Source organism: Terrapene carolina, unplaced genomic scaffold, assembly GCF_002925995.2.
Source record: "Terrapene carolina triunguis isolate 2854851 unplaced genomic scaffold, T_m_triunguis-2.0 Scaffold374, whole genome shotgun sequence".
NCBI classification, from domain to species: Eukaryota; Metazoa; Chordata; order Testudines; family Emydidae; genus Terrapene; species Terrapene triunguis.
The window spans coordinates 10,061,345-10,083,118 of NW_020664725.1; the positions used below are offsets into that span (position 1 = coordinate 10,061,345).

Consider the following 21,774-nt stretch of genomic DNA (forward strand, 5'->3'; position numbering starts at 1 on the left):
GCCAATTCCAATGGCAGTTTGAGTTGTGCAGACAGGTGCCCAGTAGGAACTTGGCTGAGACCAACCAAATTCATTTCCCATGGTCCACTGAGCAACTGTGTCATGCTAACAACTTTTGATCACTATCAAACTGAGCTAGATGCAAACCAGCAGCCCACATCTACCATTAACAAAACCTTAAGCATACTAGTCCCTGTAATTAAAAGATATGTAGTTAAGAATCTATTAGACTTGATACACAAATAAAGAGACAAACCATTTTATCCCTTTCTTGTCCTTGTCTCTTCCCTGTTCTGGTTCAGTACGAATCTCTCCGTGTCTTTAGGGTCACAGGAGATACCCTCCTAGTGCCAGATGCTTACATGCAACACTCTCCACGGCTAACAAACTGGTGGCTGCCTTAAGAGAACAAAAGAGGCTGCAGGGAGGTGGAAATAATACAGAGTGACCGTTTCCACATAGAAATGACTTTTTTTTCCCCCTGCTGAGCCTGAATAAATGAAAAGTACAAGAGAGCCAAAAATGGCTTGGGACTTGGAGCCTGGCTCCCTGGCTGGGTATTTCTGGATGGCACTGCCTGCTTCCACTGGAGCCATTTCCAGTTCACTGCCAAGTGTCCAGAAATGTATTTAAAAGGAAACTCTTCAGGCGTTTTTCTAACTTTTTCTTTCCAACTCACTGTTTTTAAATAATCCCTTGTAAACCTGAAAGTGAAATTGTGCTTGCTAACAAAAACTTTTACATTGCATCATCCATGCTAAGCTGTGCACACAGGCTTTATTTCTGTACCAGCACTTGTGAGTACTAGATTGTACAAGCTGGTTTGTTACTACAGCGATGCTCATGAGTTCTGGCTTAAGTCTACTGGTTTATTATTGTAGGGTTGTTTAGGAGCGCTGGGCTGTATAAAGAGAAGTATAGGATAACACAGAAATGCTAATACATTCTGACACGTTACTATTGGGTTGCTCATTTGTGTTGAAATGAACATACAGGTTTATTATTAACAGATTGTTCAGGAATGGTATTAATATTATATACTCTAAATATATAAAGAGTATTAAAACATTTGCTTGTTGTGGAGTAAAAACATAGGTCCAAACCCCAAATTTCAGACTCAATGTTTCTATTCCATACAGTTTCACTGAAGACAGGACTTTAGTATTTGTGCCTTAAAATATCATAATGGAATTTTCATACCAACATAAGGCATTTAAAATCAAGTCAAGCTTTAGATCTACTTACCTTGACACTGTCCCTTGACAAGTGAAAGTTCTCCAGATAACCAACACAGAGCTTGAATTAAGCCGTCTTATTTCTATCGTACTAAACAAAAACAAGAAAACAAAAACAAGACAATTCTTAATGCACAAATGAGTAGCACAGATCTTCAGAAGTTTGATTTATAAACACTGCACAAATGTTTTTAAAACCTGATAAAATAAGCAAAGCCTGTTTTGCATCCTATTATTGGCATTGATTCTGACCTTACCTAGTATTAAGTGATAAATAAACTGTGTTACAGTTGTCTTTAGATCCCAAGTTTTTCAGTAAATTTCAGATTTGGGGCTCTATCTTTCTCATCACTGAGGAAGCCTGAGACTTAGCACTAATTTACATTTCCAAGGCACTTTGCAAACAAACTAATTATTATTTGGACTAGAGTAGCACCTAGAGGCCAAACTGAGATTAGGGCCTAATTTTGTAAACTCTATACAAAGACAAGGGATGGGAACCAGGAAGTAATTTGCCCAAGATAGCATGAGTGGTCAGTGGCAGAACTGGGACAGATTCCAGGGATGAAGTGAATGGGATGAAGTCACCCCAGGACTTTTGAGTTCCTGTCTATGCCATATCCACTAGATAAAACTGCCTCCACAATGACTCAATCCTCACACTGTCCCCTATGCAGGTTAAGGATTATTCCAATTTTACATTTGTAATTTTCTTTGGTAATTTATCACCCCAGCACATCCCCCTCTGGTAGTAACTGGGAACTGATAAAGTCCTGCACACTTAACATTGTATTTCTCTTCTCATTTGTAGCACTGCATTAGCTTTCAGTCTAAATTAAAAATTTGAGACTGCACCCAACTGAATATCACAGATTGCTAAACACTCTCAGTTTCACATAAAATCAGCTGTTGGGAGGCTAATATTAGTACACAAACCCCAATCCTGCATAAACACCATATGGGTATTGCAGCCCCTTGCAGAATCAGGTCCTAGGTGCACAGTAATACTAATAACTAGAAATTTTTACCACTCATGAGAAAGATGCCTGAACTGCCCCAGTCTCCCTGAGTAAAGGTTTAGATTCTTTTCCTTTCTTCCTACTCCCTTAGCAGTCAGGCTGAACAAAAGGTGCACACTCTGTCTGAAGTTTTGTCACATTTCTTTTTTCCTGCACTCTCTTTATTTTTAGGTCCATTTTGGTTGAAACCTACCTGCTTCAGAGCAAGTTTCTCTGCAGCAAGAGCTGTGCTTGTTTCAGAAGAGTTCCAAAATGGAGGAAGGTCTGCTTATAGATTAAGTCCCTTCAGCAGCTGGGGTTGTATTAATTAGGGGTGGAAACTTAGTAACAGCTAGGCTGCTGCTGTTTGTCTTCTTTTTGGATAAACCCTCCCCGCACATTTGTATTTTGATCATTCTTACTGGCCTCTGTTTACTGCATTTTATAACAAATCATATGCATTGCATTGTAAGACTCTAGATTCAAGCTCTTATTTATCAGTCTCCAATTAATAGCAATTGAAGTGGGTCAATAGCAGCAGAGAAGCAGCAGCTCACAAGGTTTGTTGTGTATGAGATACAGACTCTGCACTCTGAGATTTTCTTTTAAATGAGCCTGTTTGTGTCAGACTTTGTAGAATATATTAAAACCAGCACATTAAGCTGACCCCTTTTCCTCTTCCATTCTCTACCCTACCCCCATGTTTCTCTCTTTCAGTGTCTCCTTTACCTGTCTTTTCCCATGCATTTAGCTTCCCCACTCCCATAGTTCTTTCTTCTGTCTAATTTTGTTTCTCTTCAGCTTTTCTTACAGCGCTTGAATGCTTTCTTCCTTGACATATCCAAGGCAGTACTTTGCTCCGATTTCTTCCCCTCCTCCTCTTCACACGTGGGAGGGATAGTTAAGCATTTGCTTTGGACTCCATGCCTAGTATTGCTTGAGGGAAACACAGAGTTAGAGCTTCACAGTCAGGTGTCCCAGCAAGGAAGGGACTGGCAACCCTGTTTATTTCTCGTGACGGTGCAGTTTAAGACAAACTCTTTATTTAGGTTTAATGTATTTTAATCCCCTGCCAGCTGACAGACATTCATGTAAGCACCAACATTCCCCTACTTGAAAGGTTTGTCTTAAGTACTGGCCTCCTTCCCAGTAGCGACTGAGAACCTCACAACCCCCTCAGGGGGCAGAGAAGTGCTATTATCCCCATCTTGTAGATAGGGAACTGACAGCTGCAGAGAGGCTAAGTGACTCCACCAAGGGCACTCAAGAAGCCCATACCAGAGCAGGGCCCTCAACCCAGGCCTCTCAACTCCTAGGGTGAGACCCTAACAAGGCCAACCTTCCTCTCTGCCACAGCTGTGTTAACACACTGGGGAAGTAACATTTATTATTTGTATGATGGTAACACCTAGAGACTCCACTCGAGACCAGAGCGCAGTTGTGCCAAGCCCTGTACATACACACAGTACGGAGCAGTCACTGCTCCAGAAAGCTCATGTTCTAACCAGACAAGACCAATACAGGGAGGAGGCTGGGAGTGGTTTACAGGGCAAGCTTGCACTGGAGGTTAAAAAACACCAGGGTTGGAGCTAGGGGGGTTAGTGAACAGTATTTTTAGTCTATTAAAAGCTGCCTTTGACACTAGGTATCAAGCACCACTGGCAAAGACACTGCAATGCTGGTTTTCCTCCCCTTGCCTGTTAGCACAAAGCATAGAGACCTGCTGGCAGCTTTTACCTCAGAACTGCCTCTGCACCCTCTTGCATTCCACCTTCAGTCAATGGAAGGGGCTCCTTAGCCTGGCTTTTTATACCCGTGAGCAGCTCCCCCTGGTGCTAGAAATGCAGCACTGCAGCTGCCCTGTGAGGAGAGGAGGTACAGCCTCGTTTTTTGGTGTGTGTGGGGTAGTTTTTGTTTTGTTTATTCCAGTTTGTTGTTATTTATGGTGAGCGGTTCGTGGGTGGCAGCCCTTTGTTTCCTCCAGGGCAGGGGGAGAGGTAAACTTGTTTTAAGTTACAACTATATTTATATACAACATATCATCAGGGCTTGAAGGGGAGATTTTCAGAGCTAAAAACTCCCCCTCCTGCTATTGTTTGAGCTGAAGGGAGAGTTCTTCTGGCAAGTAGCTGCAGCAGGCTCTTCTGCAGACCAGCCCCTAGAGAGAAACAAAGGCACGCATCCTCCTAGTGTGGGTCACAGGTACAAAGGTGGAAGGGGTTGACTGGCTGAAATTAAAAGGGGTGCAGAAAAGGGATTCTAAAGTCGGTCTCCAGCCCTTCAGAATTCACCTGCAGCTAGGAATCGCAGCAGGGTAGATCTTAGCTTAGCCTAGGCAGGGCTGCCCCGGGGGGGCGGGCAAAAGGGGCTGTTTGCACAGGGCCTCCTATTTGAGAGAGGCCCCCAACTGAGTGGCGATGCGACCTAATGCAAACCTGAGCAGTACTGCAGCATTGTGCACCAGGTCACAATACCATTCACTCAAATTTAACCCAGTGACCGCTCTGTCATGATAAAGGGGCAGCCAGGCCAAACTGTAGTAGTGCTGCTACCCCGGGCATCAAGTTGCAATACCTGGAGCAGAGAGCCAGCCCTAGCCCCGCAAGATAGGAGCTGCCTCTACAGGGTGACTGTGGGGTGGGCTCACTCTCGAACCCCCAGACCTTCCCTGGATAGTAATTGTTTAAAGGAGTGTGGGGGCTCAGTATCAGATTTTGCCCCGAGCCTAGGTTTTTGGGAAACACTTTCTTATACTTAAAGCTGTGCCTTAAGAAGGGGGTAATTATTACTATAATTTTGTTACTGGAACTTTGCAATTCAAATCTATTGATTTTTACAGGGATTTTAATTAAAGTCCACTGTTCTAGATACCTGCAATGGCCTCTCTCTTTCTCTCTGCTCTCTTTCTCTCCTCATGGATTTTTATAAGCTTACAATCCACATCTCCCATGCTACTACAACTTCAGAGTGTGACCAAAGGAAAATCATTCACAATCTTGCCTGAAAAAACCGGCCTTTTTAATAGAAGACATTACACTGCAGAAACCACCTGCTTACCCTTAAATAGACCAGCCAAGATCCTGAAAAAATCAGCCTGTATGGGGTTGATTCAGGACCTCTTGTGACTGTCTCAGTCAGCCCAACCCAATCTGAAAAGTCACCACTTTGGAATTGTCTCGTTATGCAGGCAGCAGAGATGTCCTGTCAATAGCAGGAACTAACACAAAAGAGGGACTCCTCACTGAGCCCCAAAGCATTACTTACCCCAAGACAAGTTTCCTGAGGGGATGGAGAGGAGAGGAAATATAGCTTGACAACAGGATGTAGAATGGCTTGCTTAGATGATAGCCATGCTTGAAGAAGCTCTGTCTTTCTCCCCCCATCTTCCCTATAACCTCTCATGCTAGTCCCCACTCTGCGGATTTCAATGGAAGCTGGGGAATAAGTGCAGGGTGACAACACTTTTCTCTCTCGGTTCCTGATGCTTGATTCTATTAAAGCGAGGAAGCATTCTGGGTACTCATGGCATAGATCGGGCCATCTTCTGTCAGAGTTGTAATATGGAGAGACAAGCTCAGTGCTCCTTGGATTCTGGAGAGCCGGGGAAGGGATTAAATGCACTTTTCTCCATTGATTTATGTCTTACACTGAAAATCAATGCTGTTCTCTCGGATCCATCCACGCTGCTGTTTGAGAACCAGCAGCCTGTTGGGCCAAGTGTGAGGGGGAAAGTTCTGAAGGAATCCAGTTTCTACTCAATGGGCAGATGAGACAGACACCACTCCCTTTTAGCAACTGTTCCATTTGCCCGCTATGATGGCTTTTGCTAGTTGTCTCCACTAGTTGGATATGCCATGTAAAGCTCCTTTTTTTGTCATTGTTACAGGGAGAACAGCCGTATAGTAGACAATGAGCCAAATTCTGCTCTCATTTACATCTGTGAAACCAACAGGGGTTACCCAGATGTAACTGAGAGTCAAATTGGGCTGTTTCTGTTAACAAAGCAATGGGAAGAGGGAGGTTTCTTTGTACCTTGGGTACCAATCACCATCACTTCTCTCTGATGGAACCCATGTGTGTGTCAGCACCTGCTGAGATCAGAGTAGCTACATTTTCCTGTCAAAATCATTTCCTGTCCTGAAGTAAATATTTAAAAAGTCTCTGTCACAGTGAAGAGCCAGGTTACGAAAGTCCTTGAAAGACAGGAAGGAAAATGTGTAAAGGCTATATTTTTTCCCCAGCGCTGGATGTTTTCGTTTTAGTGACGGTGGAAAGTGATGGCCTAACAGATCTGGAGACAGATGCCTTTGTTCCAAAGAACACGTCCAGCGGCAAGGCAAGCTACACTCACTCTCTACCTCATTGATGTACCTCAACTCTGTCTGGGTGGGACCTCTCTTAGGGGCCGTTGAGTAGCTCTGATGTGCTAAAGAGCTTCAATTACCTCCAAGCTGGGCTGGATCCGAACTGATGGTGTAGCAGTAAAGGGCTCTCTATCGCCTAAAATAAGTTCCCTGAGCCACAGGGGCAGTTAGCTGAGGAACAAAAGAAATGCATGGGAAATACTCATCGGTCTGTGTTAGACTGTTCACCTTTGATCTTGGGACATTTCTGTAGGCAGCTAGGCATGGAATTTCCAAACCTGAACATAAAGGCCTGAGGCACAGTCTGACCCAAACCGAAACTTCAAAATGAAAGAGAACAACCCGTGGCAACAGCCTCATGGCTTACAGTGTACACTTCACATCAAGAGATTCGTTCTGGGCCCAGCTTTAATTCGTTCTGGGCCCAGCTTTGCAGCCAGTCCAGGGCTGATTGGGAGCAGAGTGGTTGCATAATCCACCCCTCCAGGTGGGTGAAGCTTTAAAATAATTTTAAATGATAATAAGTGCTCTGCATTGCCTGTTCTCTTCTGCTGTGGAGGTGTGAATGCCCAAGAATGTTAAACAATGATAGATGGTATCCTGGTATTATAGTTTAATATAGCGTTAATCTGAAGTACTTATTATTTATTTGTTTTGCTGTAGCACTAGGAGTCTCCATCATGGATCAGAACCCCATTGTGCTAGGTGCTGCACAAACACAGATGAAAAAGACTTACCCTACCCCAAGATCTTACAATCATGGCTCTCATTACTGAAGTATCTGAGCACTTCATCATCATTAACGTCTTTACTGTCATAACACCCATGTGGAGTTGGGAAGTGCTATTAACCCCACTTTACTAATAGGAGACTGGGGCACAGATGGACTAAACGACTTGTCCAAAGTCATACTGGAAGTTTGTGACAGAGCAGGAAATTGAGTCCAGATTTCTTGAGCACCAGGCTAGTGTTATTAGTCACTGGATCATCATCATCTCTCATCTAGAGCATGATACCCAAGTTCATAGCACCGCTCATAAGAGTGAAGGTTTATCCTGATGCAGTTGGTCAAGATTTTTGCTCTCCTCATTGTGGTGCAATGTGTTGACTCTTCTGGCAACTCCCCAGGGAACTGCATCTTAGTGGTGATAGAAGTGACTTCTTGATGTGTGTAACGTGCTGTGGATGAAAGTTGCTGAATATACACAAACGCATAAAACATTATCATTGTGGTCAGTGCAGTGAGATTATCACTCACTTTCTCTTACCACAGCAGCAGAAAACTTCATCTAGCTCCCGCAAGAGAGATCTTCCAGAGTAGACAAGGGATAACATTTCAAAAGTGCCTCAGTGACTTAGGAGCCAAAGTCCCACTGACTTTCAATAAGACTTTGGCTCCTAAGTATCTAGACACTTTTGAAAACTTTACCCACTACCCAAATTTTTGAATACATGGGTTCCCACCCATCTGCGCATCACAAACAGGTATCAGGGCGATCATAAACATCCTCCCTTTCCTTATAGTCAGATGGCGGGGAGTCCTGAAACTTATGGCAAAGGGGAATCACAAAAAAATGGTTTCCATTGTAACATGAGATAATGGGATGGAAAAGGCTGAAAAACAGCCTGTTTTGGCGAAAATCTTTCAGTCTTTCTTTATGATCGGAAAGGAGAAGAGGCACAAGTCCAACTTTTTGTTTCCTTGCAGGTCTCCTTTCAGTAATTTGAGCCCAATCCTGTTATGTTCTAGTTGCTTCCTGTGCAGGGCTGAGCACACCTGACATGCAGTGAGATCATTGTAGGACAGGTAATGTACATGCAAGAGCCAAGCATTATTGTAAGAAGGGACTAACTGACTGATTTCAACCTATGGATATGTTCTCATTCAATCAGATCAGTGGAGATTGAATACTGGTGTGGAGGACAATGACTGGGTATTTAGTATGAAATTCTCTTTTACTGGCTGTTTCCAGCTACCGCTGCTGAGGTATAGTCTTATTACATGAATGAAACACTGGCTGCAGCATCAGCTAAGCAGGGCTTCAACTGGCAGTGCTGTGACCCCACCGAGACAGTAATTTAAATCTAGGTATCAGAACGAAGGGAAAAAACCATCTGTTTGTCTAGATGCTCAGCTGCCACGGTGATGACTGACCTTATAAAGACCTATGTACATACATTCTGTGGCCTTCATCATTGCAATAGCTGGTTGCCTTCTATTTGTCCCTCTCAGCTAAGGGCCGGGTCCTGCAAAGTGGTTCACATGGGCAGCGTCTTGCACCCCACACAGAGCCCTCTTTAAATCAGTGGAGCTCCAGGCAAGCCCCTGCAGCTCCATGTGCAGGATCGGGCCCTAATAGCCCCTCCTGTTTGCTCTCAGTGGTAATCAAAGTAAGGAGGGAACTCACAAAATGAATCAATTTTTCTTCAGTTGTTTTGCTTGGGGTTTTTTTCCTCCTTAGGAAATTAACACTGTGCTTTCAAAGGGAAAAAACACCACCACCACACCACCCTGGGAATGCCCCTGAGTGGGAACATAAATGTGAATTCTGCAGCTTCTCTGCTGCCGATGACAATGACACTTGTATGTATGTGGATGTCTATCTATTTATCTAGTGCATGTATTTTTTCCAAGGGAGTCTATGTCTCTGGCCCTTGAGTGACGAGTGCCTAATTTTTCCAGGCTGAATCTTGACTGTCTCCAAACTTAACTATTTTGACACCAGAGAAGACTGGTTGTTTCCCCTCAGAAGGTAGAGCTGCATTATTGCCAGAAGTACATCTCACCCACATGACTGGCCTTCAATGCTAATCCCAGTTGATGGTAGGGAGGGGCTGTCCTGGGAGGCAGCCATGTGGTTAACATTGTGCACAGTGTATTTTTTTCTCCTCTTCGCTCCTTTTCTTTTCAGACATGCAAAATTGTTCCATACAGCCATAGATGTGTCTCCCTGCTGCACTGCCTCTGTCTTTTCTCTTCCAGAAACTCAAGGGCCTGAATTAGCAGGCAGAGATATCTAAAATCTGCTATCAAATCTGGATGGAAACTGGAAAGGGGATGAATAGCAGAAGGCAAGAAAGAGCAAAGTTGGTTATTTTTCTGGCACATGGATGCAATTACGCTCAGTGCATTCCAGAGGCGTTCCTTTGAATTCTGTGCAGGTCTGCCTACCATTCCTGGGAGAAAGGAAGAAAAAGGGAGGAAAAGTCTCTCTCTCTCCTGGAGACGGAATGTCTGCACTTTCCATCCTCTTTTTAGGTGAGTGGGGCTTTTTTTATGGAAATTAAACTTACATATGCTTTCTCTGGGCAACAGAATATGCCACAGGGACCAGCAAAGGAGAAGCTCTTGCAAAGAAAAAAACTTGTAGCAAAGTCTGTTGAGTTCAGAGACTGACTGGTTTAATTTTGTTGTTGGAGTTTTTGTTGTTCTTGTTTTAATTATTACCAGGTTTGGAAACGGGAGAATTTTTAAACCTGATTTTGCTTTCATATGTATCGATCAAACCTAGTCATTACAGTGTGAGTTATTTTTATTTTGAAAAGGTGCAGCGGTTTTAAGCCGTGAACTATTTAGCGGTTTGACTGTTCTTTACAAAACAAAGGTGAAGAAAGTGTCTTTGTTCCAGGGATGGTGTCAAATTTGTTTAATTTTATTTTGCTTCATCCAGGAATTTTAATTTCAGGTTAAAAAAATAAAAAGAGCTTATTGTTTCCAGTAGACGCTGCAGACAGCTCAGATTAGAAACAGATGTGTTAAAGTGCAAGTGGAAGGGAGGTGGGGGAGAGAGATGGGGAAAGGGACGAGGAGAGGAAGGTAGAGAAAGGGAGAGAGAAGGCGACAAAGAGGAGAGAGAAGGGGGGGAGTGAGACAAAGTAATACGGGATGGAGAAAGGAGAGAGGGAGAAGAGAAAGGGAGTGACTGAAGGATGGATAGGGAGAGGGGTAAAAGAGAAACTGGGGAGAGAGAGGAGTGGATGAGAGGAATTAAAGTATGAGAAGGAGTGAAAAGAAAGAGGGAGGCAGAGGACAGGAAGGGAAGATGAGTGAAAGAATGAATGGAGGAGGAAGGGGTAAGAAAGGCAGACTGGAAGGAGGGATGTTTATTAAAGAGGAGACCTCTGGAGGAAGGGATTTGCAGCCCTGTGGTATTTGAGGGACCTCGCCTGAGTGACAGGCTCCGAAGCAGCTTCTGGTCTCCAGAGGCTCCACAGTGCAATGAGTGAGCCTCTGTCCCCATTCCCCTGCCAGATTTCACTGACAGGCAGACAGCTCCACGAGAAATCTCGTGTCAGGGCCGGACGTGGGCTGTGATGGCTGGATCCCCGCCAGCAGACTGAGGTTGGGTGTGAGGGCAAGGTCTCCTCCTCTCTGGGGAGCGCGGGGTGCCACAAACTCTGAGGGGCAGGTCAGAGAGCCACCACAATGGCTTGAGACGGGAAGATGGAGATGCTGGAATGGAAGGTCTTGTCTGCTGAGGCTCATAGGTCTGAAAAACAGAGACTAGTCAGCATTCTAAATAGGGCTCCAAGAGACGCGAGACCGTCAGTAGAGCTGGCTGAGTAATAATCACGACTCATGTGCTCCATTCATTTTTCCCTGCTCCATCAGTTGTTACATACATTAATTGCGAACAAAGGTTTTCGTCACTCGAGTGTAAGGTTTCCTCTGCAGGGACGTGGGCTGGAGTGCCAGAGACTGCTGGAGGCAGTTCAGAGACGCTGCAAAGTCTGCAGCAGAAGTGCGAGTAGGAGCTTGTCCCCTCTATGCGTTAGCCTCTGCCCTTCTGTCTCCACCCGCTGAGGGTGTTTGAGAGACTCTGATAGCACATGGCCTTCCAAAGGCACTGGGGTAAAGACTAACAGCCAGGCTCCTCTTAAAAGGGTCAGTACTGGGTCTGCCACAGAACCACCACCATATTGGCACTACCTAGCCTAGTTTTATCAGTGGTTAAGGGAGGTAGCAGGGGAGGTCAGTGCAGTAGCTGAGAAGGAGGGGGAATTGTGGAGAGCACTGCTTGCCCCAGCCAGTGAGAGTAATTTCCCCCCACTTTAACCACTGAGTCTTATTAAGGTTGCTACACATGTCGGACGGACAGGAAGTCAGAATTAAGCCTTAGCTGCATTTATACTTTGCATTGCTGTAGAAACCCTTATCCAAGAGTCCCAAATAACTCATGATTATTTGCATTCTAATAGTCTCTAGAGGTCCCATGGTGCTAGGTGTTGTATGTATCTATAGTTAGAGCCCTGCATGGATACATTTGCATCTGCATCCGATCCGCAAACATGGGCTGTGGATATCCGCAGATTTGCAGGGCTCTACCTATAGTGAAAGATGGTCCTTGCCCTAAAGAGCTTATAGTTTAAATAATCATGAAGGAGTTAAGCCTTACCATCCCTTTGTGAATCTTGGAAGTATTGTTACCCCCATTCTGGCAGAGGGGTAAGTTAAGAGACTTCCCCATGATCATAGCAGAGGTGGGAATAGAACCCAGTTCTCATAGTCCTCTCATCTCAGACACAAAATTGTCTTGCACCTCTTTTGTCCTTTGTCTCTTCTGCCCCTACTGTACCTGCTCTGTAGCTAAATAGAGGAATCCAGCCCCATTCACTAATAATATGCTTCAGAGAAAAATAAGAAGGGGCCATGGCTCCTCTTCTTGGGATCCAGACATCGGGGTGAGATATAGGAAGGCTGGAGAGTCTCATTCACTAGCCGAAAGCAATCCACTTGCAACTATGTTTTTGAAGCTCCAACAGCCCACTTCTCTTCTTGCTGTTAAAGCAAAGGGAATAGCCTTGGGATAGCATTTGAAAGACACAAGCAAGGTCTGGGAGGAGGGTAGTCGAGGGGAAGTGAAGCACAGCTTGCTTTTCGTTGTTATTAAAGATGTCTATGGCACTGCCAAAATAATGCTGTGCTTTACGGACAGGATGAGGGATGGTCCCTGCCCCAAAACAGTCTAATGGAGATAAGTTTGGGTAAAGATGGGAGGGGAGTCAATGGTGAGAAACAGGAGCAAATGACTCTTGGAAGAAGGGAGATTTAAAGAAGGGAGGTTGCGCTCTTAAAGTATGAGCAAAAGGCATGAAACAGAGAGTGGGTGGAGGGAACAGAAAAAAGAGAAGTAGAAGGAAAATGTGAAGTGTTTCTAGCTCTGGAGGCATCGGATTCCAATCTCAATCACACTAGAGCTGGTTGAAAGTTTGCTTTCAAATTGTGTTGTCAACAAAAATGGCTTTTGGGTCGTCAAAATGCAAATGTTTGTGGGAAATGTCCATTTTTGATGACTTTTCTTAAAAACCTGAACACTCATTTTTTTTCACCTTTTTGGCAACTAAAAGCTGAAAACAATCATCCAGTTGAGCAAATATTTTCAATAAAACCAAAATGTTTTGCTTAAATGACTGAATTTTTTGTGCCAAAAGTTAAAAAATTCAGTTTTGAGATTTTGTTTCTTTTTTTTCAGTAAAAAGCCTCCTCCCCCCAATTGTAGAAAATTTGAGGCAGACAAAAAATGTTGTTTTGCTAATTTTTCACATGAAAAAAAAAATCATACCAGTTTCACATTGGTATAATTATGTTGACTTCAGAAGACTTTGGATTTACAATAGTGTGAATCAAAACAGAATGAGGCCCCTCAATGTACCCATCTGGAGGGAACCTGGTAGAAACATTTCACTAGAGCTGAATGGAAAAATGCCAAAATGAAATTTTAGTGAAAAAGAGGGGAAGGGGGGAAGGCTTTTTGCAAAACTTGTCTTCCATTTTCCAATCAGTTCCAGAACTGTCATCCCATTGAAAAATATCCCCATTCAAAAAAAATTGTTTGTAAAAATATGCATCAGCACATGCAATTTTTAGACTTAACTTACACTAGAGCTAAATTTGACCCCTTTATCTTGGGAAAGGTTTTGTGAATCACAAAGCTAGAAAATATTCCCAGGTGCTCCATACTAGAGACATAAGAGATGTTGGCAACCACACTGGCTGTGTCTAGCTTCAGAGATAGATGGGTTCTAGACCCAAAAGAGCATAAGCTTTGCCTGACCAGATCATATCATTCATCCATCTAGTCTAGCATTCTGCCTCTTGCAGTGGCTGAGACATGATGCTTCAGAGAGATGTGAAACCCACCCTAATGTCCTAAGTGCTGCTGCAATGTTGTATGGCTTGGCAAGAGTACTTACAAATCAGTAGATAAACTGCCTCATAGATCTGCACAGTGGAGATAACCTCCCTGTCGGAACTACAGCAAATTTATTACATGGAAAATTAATCTGGGGGAAGTATTCATAGCTTCTTTTAATGTGACTGACCAGCTGGAGGCAAAGAAGAGCCAGCGGCGCGCCATGTGACCAGTCTGCTCTCTGCTTGGGTCACAGCCTGAGAGCAACTGCTGTATGTACTATCTTTTGGGGGGGACGTTGGGGGTGAGAGAGACAGGATTAGGTTGTAATGAATATAAAGGGAATTCTTTATTTGGCTGCTGGACACCAACAGACCCTGTAGTTCTCTCTAGCTCCCTGATCAACTGATACAGTTAGTGTTGCCTAAAGTTGCCACACAGGTTCTCCCCAAGACCTGGGGAGCAGTCATGGAAGGCACTACAGGGTGATTACACTACATTAAACATTCTCCATAAACACCCTAAAGCATGAAATGTGATTCATCTTTATCATAATCTTGACTCTGACTTCCAAATATTCACTATCACTTAGCATCTTCAAAGCTCTTTATGAGTGCTAATTAATCCCCACAACACTCTCAGTAAGTATTGTTATCCCTATTGTACAGCTAGGGAAGCAGCCAGTGGGTAAGTAACTCAACCAAGGTTATGCAGAGAATCCTGGACAAAGAAAAGTTAAAACTAAAGCTGGTCAAGAATTCCCCACCCTCCCCCACCCCGCTCCCTCCCATGAAAAATATCAGTGAAAATAAAGAGTTTTGTGGAAAAAAAAACTTTTCTTTTTTTGTGTTTTTGTTGAAAACCCCTAAACCGTAAATGGGTGTTTGGTTTGTTTTCTGCAACCAATCCCCCAAATATCTCCATTTAATATCAGTTTTTGATGAAAATTTGAAAAAAAAAATGGACAAAACCCCCTAGAAATATTTTGGGGAAGAAAAAAATCTAGTTAACACTCAGGAACTCATGGCAGGAGCACAGGGCTTGGGCAGATTAGATCACACTTCAGTCTCTAGAGGCAACGTATGCCACAAACTGACTGTGTGTAATAAACAGGAGTTTTTCTAGCGTCTGGTCTAATTTCATTGCACTGTGTTGAGCTCTGTCCACTGAATCTCTGATATCAAGGAGGTATTTCAGTGTTGTCCCAAGGGTGCACGGTTAGTGAATCAAACTCCAAGACTCCTATAGTCTCACTGTATGGGAAAAGGTTATGGTGAAAATCCCTCTAGTGCCAGCTGGCATGAGCACAGCTGTCCCAGAATGGAGTGATCAGGTCTGACAGAGGATGTGCAGTTTCTTATATACTCACCAGAGTTCCAGGATGCATCTTCTGGCATAAAATGGAGGCTTTTCTGATGCATTTAGGAACTGCAAGCCTGATAACATTAAAGCAGATCAGGGGTCTGTCATAAAGGCTATTCATCCCGCTCCTAGTGGGGGAAGTTGTTATTGGTTTTAATGGGCACAGGAAAGAGTTGTATATTAATTAACAGAGAGGAAAGGGGACTGGGTATTAAGTAACCCCCAAAATCTGAGCTGGCTCTGTCATCTCCTTTTCTCAGCTACATACTGTGCCAGATGCTCAGCTGGTGTAGCACAGCTCCTATGATTTCAGCGAAACTATGCTAGCATACACCAGCTCTGGATCTGGCTCATTACCTCCAAACGAAACTTAATCAGGATGGGGAATAGTTTTGGTCTGTGCCTTAGATCTCTTCGTCCCACGCACTGCTAATGCTCCCATCATTGTAATATATGTGCGCTACATGGCAGGGTCATCAGTTCTTCTTCAAAAATAAACTCCCCGGTTTATCTTATTTGCTGACATCTTTTTCTTTCTTTAGAATCAAAGTCAGTGATCTTTGCATGTTTGATAAATTAGGATTTGTTCGATATTCAACATCACAGGCCTGAACCTACACCACACCAGGCTGTGAGTTAGAAGATCTCATAAACTAGGCTAGGTCAGAATTTGGATGGGAGATCTGCGAAGGAAAGCCGAGTGCTAGAGAAAGTGGTGTCGGAGATAGTACTGAACCAGCAGGGTGGTCTGGCATGCTGTGGTCCTGGGGACACCATCTTTCAGAGAGAAAATAAAACTACAGTTGTCATATGTATTGTTAAAGATGCCATAGAACTTCTCCCAAGGCTATAGTGTTGTTATTGTCAAATTCCAGTTGAGTACTTGCATTTTTCCTACCTACAATTTTTCCCAGAAATGTCAACAGGATAAAATATTCTATATGTCTCCTATATTGTTATGCTGATGTGTTTCACTCCAGCCTGCTCCTGCATTATGTGGTGGGGAAGTTATGCATCTTATATCTGTATACGTATTGTAAAATGCTTTGGGATCCTTCTGGATGAAAGGTGCTATAGAAATGTAAGATCAGCAGAGAAAATCATGTGATCTTAAATAGACCTGACTGCTGGACCCTCATTAAAAAGTTGTTTGTTTGTTTGTTTTACTATTCATCTCCCAGTTCATTAGTTAACTGACTAAAATCTTTCGGTAACGTCTTGGTGCCATGAATATTCCATTTATTGAGTTCCTTTGAAAAGTTATAATTGGTAAGCATTAGCATTATCGACTCACTCTTTCCTCTTGCATCCCCATCTGTCTGTCTTTATCTACCTGTTGTCTCTTGTCTTGTACTTAGATGGTAATCTCTTTGTGTTCAATGCCTAGTGCAATGGGATGCTGGTCCATGAGGGGAGTTGCTAAGCACTAGCACAATAATAATAATAAGAATGAATCTGAAGTAGCCACAGATATACATTTATGTCACGGGAAAGAACCTAAAGGAAACAAGCAAACATATACCAACTCATAGAATTGTTCCATCCACCAATGACATGCATTTACATCTAGGGTGAGGCGTGGAAGCTATTTAACAGTACACAGCGGTGCGTGTGAACATTAGGAAAGTAAGTGAAGAAAAGCAACCTCTCCATTTGAAACTGCTGGGGCAATTCAAAGTGGCTGATGTAATTAAAAACAACGAGGAGTCCTTGTGGCACCTTAGAGACTAACACATTTATTTGGGCATAAGCTTTCGTGGGCTAAAACCCACTTCATCAGATGCATGGAGTGGAAAATACAGTAGCAGGTATAAATACACAGCACGTGAAAGGATGGGAGTTGCCTTACCAAGTGGGAGGTCAGTCTAACGAGACAATTCAATTAACAGTAGGATACCAAGGGAGGGAAAAATCACTTTTGTAATGGTAATAAAAGTGGCCCATTACAAACAGTTGACAAGAAGGTGTGAGTAACAGTAGGGGGAAATTAGGTTTAGGTTTTGTAATGACCAACCACTCCCAGTCTTTATTCAGGTCTAATCTGATGGTGTCCAGTTTACAATCAATTCCAATTCTGCAGTTTCACGTTAGAGTCTGTTTTTGAAGTTTTTTTGTTGAAGAATTGCCACTTTTAGTTCTGTGTCGAAATCTGGTTAGACATCCGTGTTAACACTCCTTGTGAAAGGCACCACAGGACCTTTTATAACTGGTCAGAAATAGAGTAGAACTGGTCCAAAAGTCTCCATTTATATATATTTTACAGAAAATGGCCTTTGTATTCTAAATGAAAATTTTTGTTTCATATGAAATTTTTCAGATTTTCAACAAAAAGAAATATTTTAAAAAATTCTTTTACCCTTTCTCTCTCTCTCTCTCCCCCCCCACACCCCCATTTTGCCACTGGAAAAGGAGGAAAAACTGAAATGCCAAATGATTTTTACTAGAGGTAAAAAATCACAGGAAACTAAAAGGAAAAGAAAAGAAAACTTTTCTAAATTGTCCATGGAAAAATAACTGGCATTTTTCCATCACCCCCACACAGGCCCTTGCTTTTATGTCTCCTTCGTGTAATCTGTCATCTGTTTGTGGGGTGTTGGCGCTGTTTAGAAAGAAGACTTGTGAAATTGCAGCACCGCTTCCCAGAAATGTCCAATCTTGCACAACTGACTCCTAAGAAAGGAGAGCTCTTTCTGTTTATCATCATGATTGCAACAAATACCTCTGCTTCCCTCATGGCAAATACAGGGGTTTTACAAGGAGGACAGATAGGCTGGGAATTGGGGGATTATTTGAATCTTCAGGAATTGTCTGGGGAAGAAAGAATGTAAACAAGCACCCTGATAAAGCTTTCAGTGTGTGTGGAAGGGACAGGATGTTAAAGTTAACTGGAATTATGCATGAGTAAGGACTGCAGGATTGGCCCCAATGTATTTATTGCATAATGGTGCACGTTGTGTGTGTGTGTGCTCATGTCATGCTCAGGTTATGGCTCTGTGCTTGATCCCCAGAGGAAAAGTGCCTGTTACAGCACTGGCAGGGGCATTGCAGTTCAAGCTGCAGCAGTTAATGCTTTTAGTTCTGGAGGTCTGTGATTCACTCCACAGTGTGTCAGCCAAGATGGTGGCCATGGCTATATCCTGTGCACGCAAGCAGGAATGACTGATGATGTGTGTGTGAACTTATGCACATGTGACTGCGTATGTATTATGTGTGCGACTCCCTGTGTGTTTTGAGTGTGCTGGCACGTGTGTTACGAAGCAGAGGCATTCCGGCTGCAGTATAAACTTGGCGCCCGTCCTGTCTCAAAGATGAATGGGTCTTTTTCAGACAGGTTCTTCGTCTGTTTTTAGAAAATTGTTAGTTTCCAAAAGTGTCTCAGCAAAGAGGCTTGGGTGAAGTCAGGTCATTAAGAGTATGTCTGCACTGCAGTTAAACACCCACGGCTGGCCCGTGCCAGCTGACTCAGGCTTGCGGGACTCGGGCTGCAAAACTGCGGTTTAATTGTTCAGGCTCAGTCGGGCTTACAAGGTTAGGGCTCTGGGACCCTCCCCGCACACGCAGGGCCGGCTCTGGCTTTTTTGCCGCCCCAGGCAAAAAAGCCTCCCGCCGCCCCTCCTCCCCCCAGGAGCCCGGCCGCGGGCCGCTCTCCCCAACCGGCCAGAGTGCGGGGGGAGGGCGGCGAGCCCGCCGCAGCTCTGCTGGCGGCGGAGCCCCGGGAGGAGGGTGGCGAGCCCGGTGGGGGCTCCGCTCTCCCCGGCGGCCAGAGCGCCGGGAGGAGGGTGGAGAGCCCGGCGGGGGCTCCGCTCTCCCCGGCGGCCAGAGCGCCGGGAGGAGGGCGGCGTGCCCGCCGCGGCGCCGCTCTCCCCGGCGGCCAGAGCTGGAGCACCGCGCCGCCCCCCTCCAGGTGCTGCCCCAAGCACAAGCTTGGTGGGCTGGTGCCTGGAGCCGGCCCTGCGCACACGGTTATGAATAGATACTCGGAAGACTCAAAGGGAGGGGAATCAGGAAAGGTAACATCATGAATAATGGCAAAGTGTATAAAGTGAATAAATTGAAAGTGTCCCCTAAGGGCTTCTTGCCAGCAATGGGAACGGGAATTAGTAGAAAAAAGGAGAACACTGTATTATTGCTCTCATTTACCCTGGCTATCATCTCCTCCCTTTTATACCTCCCCTCCCCAACAGTACAGGCTGGAATGGTAGCTGTGTCAGAGCAGAGCTCTAGTGGTAAGAGCACAAGACTCCAAGACAGGAGTTTTAATGCTGGTTTGGATGCTGACTCTTCCTGGGAAAGCCACCTATTATTTGTATTATTGTAACACCTAAGAGCCCCAGTCATGGACCAGGATCCCATTGTGCCAGGTGCTGTACAAACACTGAACAAAAAAATGGTTCCTGCCCCAAATAGCTTACAATTTAAGTATAAAACAAGAAATAACAGATGGATTCAGACAGACAGATGGAGGGGAAGACAAGTAAACAATGAGACAGTATTGGTCAGCATAACCAGAAGTGGTCTCAGAATGCTAGCAGCCTAACCCTTCTCAAGTTTTTTGTAGGCACTTAGCCTCACTGTGCCTCAGTTTCCAATATGTAAAAAGGGGTCAGTTCTCCCTTACATATGGGTTAATGTTTGGAAAATATATTGCAGATGGTAAATATGATGACTGGACAGGGGTATGAAACAAGTTATCTTCTGAAAGCCTCATCTGCACCTTCCTCCTTTCCAGGAAAGGGCTGGGTTGTTTCTGGAAGGCAAATGTTCTTCTAGCTCATCACCTCTCTTAAAGGGCAAGGGCTTCACTTGTTTATGCCAGAATCCCTCTCCTGCAAGGATCATTGCACATTAATGGGTGCATTTCCAGCCTGGCTTCCTTTCTCTCAGATGTAGATTGTCCCCCCCCCCCTTTTTTTGTGTGTGCCTAAAAAATTAATTTGGGGCACAAATCACAGTGTGTGTGGTTACAGCTGATTTGTCCCCGCAACTGACTAGGAAGAGAGGCAGGAACTCAGATCTGTGCTTGCAGTTTAATTGTCTGTGGAAAAAGGTCACTGCAAATTTTGTGGGCAGGCAAGCTGCATCTGCAGAGGGAGGCTGCCCTCCTGAAAATGAAAGGTGTGCACAGTTAAAAAGAGAACAATGAGGAGGAGGAGAGGACGGATTTTGTTCGAACAGCAGTGCCACACTACTGCTACTTTCCACTCCTATAGATCTTTCATAATAAGGAACTAAGAGACCTTTTACAAGCGTACAAGCTAATTAATGTCGCCTCACAATTCTCTGGGGGATGAAGAAGTGTTGTTAGCCCTATTTTAGAGAGGGCTAAGGTGAGGCACAAACCATTGCCCAAGACCACACAGTGACTGAGCAGCACAGCTGAGAATGTAGAACCCAAGAGTCCTGACTCCCAATTTTCTGCTTCAACCACGGCTGTGTCCTGTTCTGATACCTCCTGGAATATACTCAGCTGCACGTAGCTGAATCAGTAAAGGCCACCAGATAAATGCATGGGGATCGTTACAATAGGCAGAAAAGCTTTTCATACTGATGTGAATTAACTCTTATCTGGAGGGATGACTTCAAAGGGGAAGAGGAGAAGTCTGATTTGGCCCTTGCTTCCTGCTAAAATTGCTCAACAATTAGTATAAAAGATGACGGTGGGGTTTATAACATGGACACATTGCCACTAGATACTGTTCTGACTACATGAATGACACAATATAGTTTTATTAAGAGAATCCCCCCAAGAAAATTAATTTGGGGCTCCGTGTTTGTTCCCTTTATTGTTTTGCTCCACATTTGGGCAGGGACTGTCTAAACAATCCATGTAGAGTACTTATAATGCTCCCTTTACTGTTGTATCTGAGCACCTCACAGTCTTCCTGTATTTACCCTCACAACCCCCCTGTGAGGTAGGGGTGTGCTATTATTCCCATTTTATAGATGGGGAACTGAGGCACAGAGAGATTGTGGCTACACTGTGAGCCAGGGATGTGATTCCCATATGTGGACATACTTTTGCTGAGCTGGTGTGCTAAAAATAGTAGTGTAACTGTAACCATAGCACTGTACTAGCTACCTCAAGTACAAACCCACCTGAACCCTGTGGGTATATACTGGGAACTGTTAGCCTGCATCACTGCAGCGACAATACTATTTTAGCATGTTAGCTTGATGACAGCTAGCACAAATATGTCCACAGGAGTTGGGAATCACACCTGTGGGTATGTTTCTGTAGCAGCTGGGAGGGTATTCCCCAGCATAGATCGACAGACATGCTAGTGGACTATAGGAAGTCTGTGGTCAAACAGGGACTTGAAGCGGATGCTTTAACCACTGAAACATCCTTCTTCTTTGTGTCAATCTGTAGTAGGGGGAAAAAATAGGGCCCTTATTTAAAAAAAAAAAAATGTACACCAGGAGAGATGGGTTCAGTTCCCAGCCCTCCTACAGACCTTGACCAACTCACATAGTGTCTCTGTTCCTCATCCGCTTGTGCACTGTACTCTTTTCTTGACTATTAAGGCTGTGCCTTCTTTGGGGTTGGAACACTCTTTTTTACAATGTGTCTGTACAACATGCAGTACAATCGGGCCCCAATCTTGGTTGGGTCCTTCAGTACTCAGAATATTTATGAGATATGTGCTGGCTGGATCTCACAGCTCAGCCTGTTGAGGGGACA

At 44.2% G+C, this 21,774-nt stretch overlaps 1 protein-coding gene across 1 annotated transcript in view; it reads left to right on the forward strand.

Annotated features, from left to right (window-relative positions):
• The first annotated feature begins 9,351 nt into the window (after nt 1-9,351).
• The window catches only part of CLMP (CXADR like membrane protein), a 70,841-nt gene continuing 58,418 nt past the window's right edge, over nt 9,352-21,774 (forward strand). The window contains exons 1-2 of the mRNA XM_024196663.2: nt 9,352-9,421; nt 9,581-9,856. Coding sequence (XP_024052431.2) covers nt 9,709-9,856 — 148 coding nt within the window. The 5' untranslated portion in view covers nt 9,352-9,421; nt 9,581-9,708. The remainder of the gene's footprint in view (nt 9,422-9,580; nt 9,857-21,774) is intronic.